Source organism: Tyto alba, unplaced genomic scaffold (assembly GCF_018691265.1).
Source record: "Tyto alba isolate M040663 unplaced genomic scaffold, T.alba_DEE_v4.0 Super-Scaffold_41, whole genome shotgun sequence".
NCBI classification, from domain to species: domain Eukaryota; kingdom Metazoa; phylum Chordata; class Aves; order Strigiformes; family Tytonidae; genus Tyto; species Tyto alba.
The window spans coordinates 9085494-9095494 of NW_024881317.1; the positions used below are offsets into that span (position 1 = coordinate 9085494).

General features: G+C 58.0%; 1 protein-coding gene across 1 annotated transcript; it reads right to left on the reverse strand.

Moving 5' to 3' along the window:
* Positions 1-2087: 2087 nt before the first annotated feature.
* RLBP1 (retinaldehyde binding protein 1) lies at positions 2088-7598 on the reverse strand. Its single transcript, XM_009963585.3, has 8 exons — positions 7337-7598; positions 6472-6515; positions 6059-6187; positions 5561-5762; positions 4284-4462; positions 3450-3608; positions 2691-2801; positions 2088-2582 (listed from the first exon to the last, which is right to left on the reverse strand). Exons 2-8 carry the CDS (start codon positions 6481-6483, stop codon positions 2424-2426), a joined length of 951 nt encoding a protein of 316 aa, XP_009961887.2. The 5' UTR covers positions 6484-6515; positions 7337-7598; the 3' UTR covers positions 2088-2423.
* Positions 7599-10001: the final 2403 nt, after the last annotated feature.

Here is a 10001-nt window from a genome sequence, read left to right on the forward strand (position 1 = left end):
CTGGCTGGAGGAATCTTCCAGAGCTAGACCTACAGCTGTGCCAGGACTATGAGCTGAAGCAGGATCCAGGGCTTATCTGTGACCCTTCCAGCAGCATGTGGAAGGACACTCCTCTGGGACAGCAGCTTCCCTGGAGCATGCAGCAGAGCTTTTGGCTCATGTGGTTCTGCAGAAATCATCATCTGTTGGTTTTCTCTACTTGAGAGTGAGTAGATTTCCTAATTTTTCAGCTGCTGGAAGAAGAAACATACAACAGCACCTCTGGCCAGGACACTGACATCTTTTTCTATGGAAAAGCCCTGCCAAAAGCACTACTTGACTGCCACTAAGACCTCACCAGTGTGGTTGGTTTTTTTTTTAACTTACAGACCAAGCAAGACAGATGTGGAGGGTAACTGGTAGCGGTGGCCTGTTTGGGTGGCTGGGCTGGGCCAGGGCTGTTGCTGCTTTTTCCCTGTAATGAGAATTGCTCTGTGGGAGGCAGTGTTTTGGGCTCCATCTCTAGTTTATTAGCCATTGCGACTTAGCTGTTACTCCAAAACTCCTTCCTGGCTTTTTCAGAGCCACTGTGGGGGAAAGCTGAGGCCAGCATAGGTTATAGTACCTGCTCTGCTGTTCTCTGTCTCCTCGTTAAAGCAAGCTACTTGCTGAGAATTTGTCCCAGCAGTGGTGAGCAGCCCCAGGGACCTCCCAAGAGCTGTGACTATCCTGCTCCAAATCCCAAAGGCAGCGGTGTGGTTGGTGCTCCTGTCTGTGCGTATGGGTCTTTTTTTGTCTTTTTCTGTTTTTACAAGTGAGCTGCAATTGCTAAGTCTCCCAGGCAAGCTGTGCTGTTGTGTTTGCACTGGCCTGATGGTTGTCGGGTTCTCACACGTGGTTTTGTTGGGACAGCTCCAGATGCTTCCCAGTCCCGCGGAGAGCACTGCACAGTAAGGAGCCAAACGCAGCAGAGCGGTGCCTTTCGCTCTCCCCCTGGGCTCTCGCACAAGGCTGGCACAGCCTCAGGCTGGGTCTTCCCATGCACAGACTAGCTGTGCTGCTGCGGCTGGAGAAAACAGATTTAACCCCAGTTGCCTCTGCCCAGACAGGCCCCATCCTCTACACAGCTTTGGAGCCGATGTCCTGTTTAATTTGAGCCTGAGCCAGTGCCCTGATGAATGCGGCTCTTGTCAGCACCCTCCACCTCGGCTGGCTACGGGTGGGGGTCTGGTCTTCGGGATGGTGAAAGGCGCCCGTGTGGAGCTGGAAGGGAGGGAGGGAGAGAGGGAGGAAGGACAGGGCACACTGTGGGACTAGGTTGACAGAGAAGAAAGTAACCTGGGCAGAGACCAGCAACTTGCTCCTCTCCAAGCCCTACAGCTGGCCACGGGAGGAGAAGGTGGTCTGGAAACAGGTATCTGATCAGCTCTTGGAAGAGATGCCTGGTTCATGAACCAGAACAGACTGCCCTGCCTGGGACACAGCTACTTCTGCCCCACTCCTCCCTGCCCTGGTCCTGCTGATGCCACATTAGCAAGGGCTAATTAGCATTAGCATCAGGCACAGCTCAGTTTGCTGGGCAAGGACCGTCCTCTGCTGTCCGTGGTGGTTCTTGGTGGGGCTTCCCTGACTGAGCTCCCTCTCATGATGTAGGAGAAACAGCTGTGCTGAGACTTTTGGAGGATTTAAGAGGGTATATTCTGCTTGTCTTTTGCTGTCCTGTGGTTAAAATCCATCTCCCAGTCTTAGTGGCTGCTGCAGTCTCTGTTTCTCCTCCCTGCCTGCCTGGCTGAGCAGGAATTAGTCAGAGCTAGCCCTGCACGGTGCCCTGGTTGAATTCATGTTTGCATCTTTTGGGCTGTTTTCTCTTTCCTGGTTAGAGCAGATGACGGAGAATTGGGGGTCCAAGACCAGCCAGGGGTGGCTCATTCTGAGATGCAGGGAGGGTGGAGGTGACCAGTTTCTTGGCCCCTGTGCCAAAGGGCAGTCAATGATGAGGGGACAGTGCTGACACTCCTGGCCTCCTTAGATCCTGCAGCACACCCAGGGCCTGAGCCCGAAAAGCTGCACCCCTGACCCTTACCACATGTCACAAGGGACCCCAGAGCTCTGCTGTTAAACACTTTTATTTCTCTCTTGCTGTAGCCCTCCCTTCCCAGAGCAGAAACTCTCCTTGTCCTCCCACCACAGCTTCAGGGCGTGCTGTGGCAGAGAGCTGGTGGCCTCCTTTCTCTGCTGGCTCCCGAGGGAAGGATGCTCTGCCTGGGAGGGACAGGGCTGCCAGGCAGCCCGCTGCAAGGTTTGGGGAGGGACAGGCATGGAGCAATGCGCCCAGAGCGCCTCATCATGAGCAGTCATTCAACCAATGCTACGGTAAGGAGGTGGTTGGGGTTAGAGGGCCGCCTCTGATCCTATTTTACAGGGGAGGGGGATTGGAGCCTGGTTTAGAGAGCCGTGTCTTCAGCCTCGATGCGGGGCCCAAAGAGCTGCTCTGCAATTGCTTTGCCATCATACTTGGGCAGGGTGCCACCAAAGTCTGCCGGCAAGATGTCAGCGTCGATCTCCTGGTAGAAGGACTCCAGCTCCTCCCCGTGCACAAATACCTGGTGGGACACAGGAGCGACCCTCAGCAGAGGACCTGGGTGACTCTTCCCGGTCACTGTTCCACCCAGGGACATGCTTCTGCCTCTGGGTCCTTTTCCCACACTCACCCTTTCCAGCAGTTTGCTCTTCAGGAACGGTTTGACCACGTTGTAGGTGGTGGTGAAGTACCAAGGCTGGTGGATGAAGTGGACGGCCTTGAACCGCGCTGGGAAGGAGTCCTAGGATCCCAAACCCAGACACAGATGGTTACAAAGGGTGCTGGCCACGCAGAGCTGGGCAGGCAGCAACGGACACCCCGGCACTGCTGCAGCTCCCCTCACCCAATCTCCCCTTCTCTCTGGTGGCCCCTTTCTTGCTCTGACCCATAGGATCAGCTGTCCCAACCCCAGGAGCACCAGGGAAGCTGAAGAACCTCACAGATGGTTCACTGTCCCACTCTAGGCAAGTGCTCCCACTCCACATTTCTGCCTTCCTCCTCCCCTGGGGAAAGCTGTCTTTAGCCTCTGGTCCAAGGGCAGAAATTCTGGAGTGCCTGTGAGTCTCCGTCCAGCCTGGACCGAGCTGGGCTGAGAGGGAGGTGAGGAAAGGCCTCCAGGCCATGCTGTAGGATGCTGCAAGGAGTGGTGGTACTGCTTCTGGTTCGCCATTTGAGAGGGCAAGGACCTGTGGCCAGAAAAGTAAGATCCATCTTGCAGGATTTAGCCAATTAGCTGGCAAGGGAAGGAGAGTGTGCCAGGGAACAGCCTTGCCATGGTGCTTTCTAGTGGTGCCAGGGTGGTGGCAATCTCAAACCCTGCTAGCCCTACCTTCACGCTTCCCTGAGCTCTCTGCTCCCCCACTGCTGGGTGCAGACTTTGCCACCTCACCTGCAGCATGTCCACCATCTTCTTGAGCTCGGAAGGTTTGATCCCTGATGCCTGCTGCATGGTGAAGCCCTTGAAGTTCTCAATGATGCAGAACCCGTTGATCTGAGTCTCGTCATTTTCCAGCAACTTCTCCAAAATAACACAATAGGCACGAAGGATCTGATGAAGAGGAGAGACAGCAGGGTATTAGGTCTCACCTCCCATAGACCCCAGGAGGTTCCCAGGAAGAGTCCCATGGAGCATTAGCCAGGGTCTGCTTGACTCCAGCCTGCTTGTTGCAGCCAGCCCCAGGACTTCAGAGCAGGGAGGGCATTTTGGGGGATGCTCAACAACCACCACGCTCCCCTTCCAAGGTGGGCACATCTCAGATCTGGATCAAGGATATGTTGCCAACAAATTCAGAGCCAAGCAGAAAACAGAGCTCGGAGAACTTGTGAGTTACAAGCTTGAAGACCTCTTCACCAAGAAGCCCTTTCTGTGCCTTCTGCCTCAGTTTCCTCCTCTGCCCTGCCCGTTCCTCCTTTCTAGAGCACCTTGATTAAATGGCATGGTGCCTTTCTTCACCTTGTGTTACCTGGGCTGGGGAACGCACATGCGAATTTAGCCTGCACTTTGCACCATATCAGGGGGAAGGAAGGGGAACACTTTGGGATGGACCACACTCTCCCAGGCTCCCTGGAAGGAAATATTCAAAGGGCTGCAGATTTGCTTCAACTTGGATGGCTGGACGCTGTGTGTGGACATATGCAAGTGTGTGTGTGTGTAAAAGATGTGCCGAGTGAGACAAGCCGAGGATTGGGACCGCACTGCTCCGAGAGCAATGGCTGAGCTGACCTCATCGAAGGTGATCTCCTCGTAATCCCAGTTCTCGATGTTGAAGAGCATCACCACCCGGCCGTATTTGTCTCTGCTGGCCAGGATGCCGGGGTAGCCGGCTTCGATGGTGCTGCGCACAGCTTCGGGAGTCAGGTTGTCAAAGAGCTCGGGGTACTGCTGGCGGAAGGTCACGTAGCCTGGAGAGAGGCAGAAATGGGGGAGGACAACGGCTGCTCACCTGGCCTCGGGAAGCTGGGGGAGCCGCCAGAGGTGGGATGGACTGGCGATGGGGAGACGTCAGTCCTGAGCCCGAGAGCTGCGGACCGGCTGTGCCTGGGGTCCAGACGGGTGAAGTCTCCTCCAGCAAAGGGTGGGGAAAAGGAGCTCAGCAGCAGACCAGCCCCAGCTCCAGCATGCTCCATGTTATTCTCCCCATGCCACGGGCTTCCCACGCCTGCCTTCTCTCCAACACCTCAATGAGCAGATCAACTCATTTCTCCCCTCATTTCCCTTCTCCCCTTCCTCCCCACGTGGATGACATCCCCCAGCTCCCCTCCCTTGGCACTCTGCAGGCACAAAATAAGGAATCTTGTCCTGGGAAAATGCAGACAAACAAAACCTCTTGTTTGGGAGCCAGCGCTGATAATTACAACTCATTATTCCCCCAGACTGACACAAAGGAAAGTGGAACGAGAGCCAGGCAGGTCTCTGCTGGCAGCCACCCCCCAGGCTGCCCTCCTGCTCCCCCTCCATCCCTATGGTCACCCCCAGTGTGGGGAGGGGGTGGCACAAGCCCCCCAACCAGTCCCCAGCCCTCGAGGGGCCCCAGGGGTGCTGAGCCCACCAGGCACAGAAACATCAGGATGGGGGCAGGACTGGCTCCTTACAGGGATACAGAGGGGCATGTACAGGGCATGGGCTTCTCGAGGGGAGGAAGCCCACACCAGCTGGGTTTGCTGCACAAATGAAACAGCCTGCCACCACCAAACGCATTTGTTTTTTACTGTTTTGTCTGGTAAATTAGCAAGGATTGGGCATGTCCTGTCTTTGCGGGATGCCTGGCACCACCCTCATTTGTTTCCTTCCCCATCCCAACCCTTTCCCCTGCAGCCTGAGCTCCCAGCCTTGCCTTTTTCTATTTATCCTCTCTCCTCATCTCCTTCCCATGCTAGAGTCCTGCTCTGCCGGCACAGCCCAGGTGGAGAGGCTGGGAAGCTCCAGCATGGGCTGGGAGCTGCCGGGAGGATGGATAACCCTGTCTTCACCCACTGTCACAGCATGAGACCCCACCCCACCTTTCAGCAGGTCGTAGGCCCTGTGGACATCGAACTTGCGGGCACGGATGAAGCGGAGGAAAAAGGAGTCATCCTTCCCCTGCACCTTCTCGGCCACCGCCTTGCACACCTCCTCGCCGCCTGCCCGCTCCTGCACCAGCTCCCGCAGCTCCTTCACCGCTGCCTCCCTCTGCTCCTCCGTCTCGTTCAGCTCATCCTTTGCCTGAGAGTGGAGGGGAGAAAGAGGGAGGGGGCACGGTTCAGTGATGGCCCCTATGCACCCCAAAACTCCCCGGGGGTCACTGAGGCAGCCAAAAGCCAGGTGGGGGGCAGTGACGCTTACTGCAGCGTACCGGTGCGGGGAGGGCAGGGTCACCCAGATCCCCTACTCGGAGATTCTCTGGAGTAAGTGCATCGCCCCCCCGCAACACAAGAGCCCATTGAGGGTCTCCTCTGGCCACCAAAAAGGAGCAGGTGCCCCGGGCTGTGCCTGCCCCTGCTCCCCACAGCTGCCCTCACCTTCTGCAGGGTGTGCAGGGGGATCTTCTCGCACCTCCCAAAGACGGGGCCATGGTCCTTGGTGGTCAGGCGCTCCAGCTTGGTGCGCAGGGCCTGCTCCTCCTCCGAAACGATGCGGAAGGTGCCCGTCTGCGGGTGATGAGACGACGGGGGGTTTCCTCAACCAGTCCCCCAACTCCCTGCCCCACCACAGGTCTCCTGGGATAGGGGGCTACGGGGAAGGGCAGAGACTCCATGCCGGCACCCAAGAGGGTGCCGTGGGGTGGGAATGGGCTGCATGCCACCCAGGCTCCCCACCATGGGCCGAGAGCAGCTGGGGAGGTGAGGGGTGCAGGGGGTGCGCCCCATCCTGGCACTGCAGGGAGGGGATGTTCACAGCCCAGGGGATGGGGTGGTGCTGGGACAGTACTCACAACCGCAGACATGTCGTCCTCTGTCCTCTGTCAGCCACAGGACACTGGAGTAGGGAAGGAGGAATCAGCAGCAGCGGGGATCCCAGCAGCCTCCACAGCCCCGCCGTGCCCCATCCCCTGCCCCTCTTGCTCATGTGGGGACACCTCAACTGTCCTCATCTCCACCACATACTGCCTGTGTCCCTGCCTGCCTGCCGGAGGTTAAGCGGCTTTGAGAAACACCGGGGATGTTTGCAAAAGCAGCTTAAAAATGTAGGTATCGATCATCTGACACCTTCATCCTTTTCCATCCTGCTTTTCCACTAGTGGTTGGGAGCATCTCATGGGGACTCCCAACCCCAGGAGCTCACCCAGTGCCATTTCATCTCAGACCATCCTCAAACAGGCAGAGATGAGTGCTCAGCTTTGGCCAGGTGGGCAGCCAGCTTGTGTTTTTATTGCCTTTTATTTCTACTGCCCTGTTATCCCCAAGGTGTTTCCCAAACCCTTGAGCCCCTGCTGCTCCAGCCCAGAGCCTGTCACCAGCTGTAAGGTTGGACCACAAGCCTCTCAGCATCTTTCTGATGCCGTCTGGGTGAAATACCTTGTTCCCGTGCATGAGGAGGAGGAAGCCTGCCTTCACCCTCCCTCCGGTGCCTGACCCTGCCCTGGCCAGCTGTAGCACCAACTCTGAGCCGAGGATGTGAGGGGTGCTTGGTTCCAGCTCAATCACTTCCCAGGCTCATCCTCCTCCCCGCCAGCTCCCAAGGAAGGGACAGGGATCCCCTTTTTCCAGCCACAAAAAAAGCAATCACAGCCTTGGAGGTGCCAAGTTAAGTCAAGGCTGGATGATGGTCTCCAGGTGGAAAAAGTCTGAGATACTCACCAGGGAGAGAAAAAGCTGAACCGTCTGCAGAGGGTCAGTGCACAAGGCCGAGATGGATACACGGACAATGAGGCCGGAGTGGAGCAGGAAGAAAGCTGGGTGAAAGCTTTGTAGAGTCACCGGGTTGGGATTAGACCGTCACAAGGCATCAACTCACTGCAGCTTTGTAATTAATTCAGCACAACCCAGGCAAGAAAACCCATTAAAACATTACAAAAGGCAGCTGAGGAGAGGGAAGGAGGGAACTGGGGCTCTGCTGGCCAGCCAGAGTGTGCGTGGAGGGGCGGGCTGGGATGCCGGACCCGATTAATGAAGTATAAAAGCTTCTCATTGTGTAACTCACTCATTAGCACGGAGCAGGGGCAGAGGCAGGTGGTGGGCAACCTGCCATCCCGGCCCGCTCCCCTGGGGAGAGGGGGCCAGGTCTCTTCCCTGATTTCTGTTCCAAAAAGCCCGGTAAGGTCTCACTGTGAATTTGGCCACGTGGGCAGAGTCTGGCTGCGTGGACGGGTTCACGGCAGAGGATGCATCTGGGGCTGGACCCACCTGGGGCTCTCCATCTCCTCCCCACTGAGGCCACCCAAACCAGCATCCATACAGGGCCCCTTTTAGCTTTTAAACTAAAAAAAATACAGGCAAACATTTATTTTTATGATGCCCTCAAGTGATGGCTGCCTGCTTGGAGCCTTGGGAACTGGAACCCAGTCCTGCCCAGGGTGATGTTGAGGACGCACAAGGGAGGGAAGCCCTGGAATGTGTCAGGGACTGTGCTGAGCCCACGTGTGGGCGCAGCGGGACAGAAAAACAAGGGGGTTTGGGACATCACATCCGAGCATGCCAAAGTCACGTGGGGCAGGGGAGCCCTTGCAGCCTTAACTCTTTTAGGGCCTAGGGTCACAGGAGCTGGGTGAGGATGGGGCTGTGCACAGCTCCTTCCCAAAGCCCAGGAGAGGAGCTTGGCCAGGCTCTTACCACAATGGGGATTTTGGGGAGGTGGCAGGGCCAGGCTAAGCACCAGAACAGGACTGAAGAGGCTTAAACAAGTCACGTTTTGTAATGCCACAGGGATTTACGGATTTCGTTTCCACGGGGCTGCCCTGCAAACGGAGCTGAGATCCCGCTGCAAGGGAGGGAGGAGGAGGAAGGCACGAGACTCCAGATGAAGGGCAGAAGGGAGCAGGGAGGGAAACCCAAGACCTGTGCCAAGACTCTGAGCGATGCCACCGTGACCAGGGGCACTGCATGCTGCTCTACCCTGGAGACTTCATCCCCTCCCCGTCCCCTTCACACGCCAGCCCCGGAGCAAGGCTCAGCTCCCTTCTACAGCTTGTTGGATGTTTGTCTGCAGCCCAGAGAGCAAGTCAGTGTGTGACAGGGGGACACTGTCAGCGTGGGGGCTCCCAAACAGACCCAACGGCCCTGCATGGGGGTGGCAGAGGGGACCTGCAGTCCCCTGGCCACCTGGGCATCCTGGCATGATGAAATTGTTTTGCAGACTCATGCACAACCCGTGGCATCACCAAGTGGGTGCTTTGTCCTGGGAAAAAGGGTCTTCAGAAAGGGTGGCAGCCCCAAGAGGGACCCACCCCAAGGTGTTGTGACTGGATCCCTTAAGGAAGCTCTCGGCCAGGTCCAGTTATCCCCCTCCCCACGGCCCCTGGCCCTGGGAAAACATGCTCTCCCCTCACTCAGCAGCATCAGCTCCCGCTCCCCATGAGCACAGGGCTTGCAAAAGCTCCCAGGCTGCGCTGGCACCGGATCCTCCAGCTAAATCTCACTGCTTAAAGGCAGGCTAAACCTCCCTCATGCGTCCAAGGCCACCCCTCGTGCCCCCTGGAATTAAGGGGTTTACTCAAAGGGATCCGTACCCCACGTGGGTGGTACTCGCAGGGGCCGGGTGCTGCTGCTGCTGCTGCAGGGTGGCCCTGAATGGGCACTGTGTGCCCAGCGCCCCAATTCCCCCCTGGCTGCCTGCCTTGTGTGCCTGCACCCCCACACCGCCCTGCACCCCCACACTGCCCTGCTACCCAAATGTGTGCCTACACATCTTCACCCTGTGTGCCTACACCCCACACCACCCTGCACCCTAAATGTGTGCACACCACACCACTCTGCACCTCACGTGCCTGCACCCCACGTACGTGCACCCCACACTGCCTGTGCCCCACACCACTCTACACTGTGTGCCTGCACCCCATGCCACTCTGTACCCCAAATGTGTGCACCCCACACCACTCTGCACCCTACGTTCGTGCACCCCATACTGCCTGCACCCCACACCACTCTGCACCCTGTGTGCCTGCACCCCACGCTGCCCTGCACCCCGTGTGCCTGCACCCCACGCCGCTCTGTACCCCAAATGTGTGCACCTCATGTGCCTGCACCCCAGGCTGCCCTGCACCCCGTGTGCCTGCACCCCACGCCGCCCTACCCCCCAAATGTGTGCACCCCACGCTGCCCTGCACCCCGTGTGCCTGCACCCCACTCTGCCCCGCACCCCGAATGTGTGCACCCCACACCACTCTGCACCCCACGCTGCCTGCACCCCGCGGGACTCGAACCGGCGGTCTCCCGGGTGGCGGGGCCGGTGGCGGGGAAGGGAAGCGGGCGCTCGGGGGCGGGAGCTGTTGCCCGGGTGACGGGCCGGCGCTTCCGGGCGGGAATT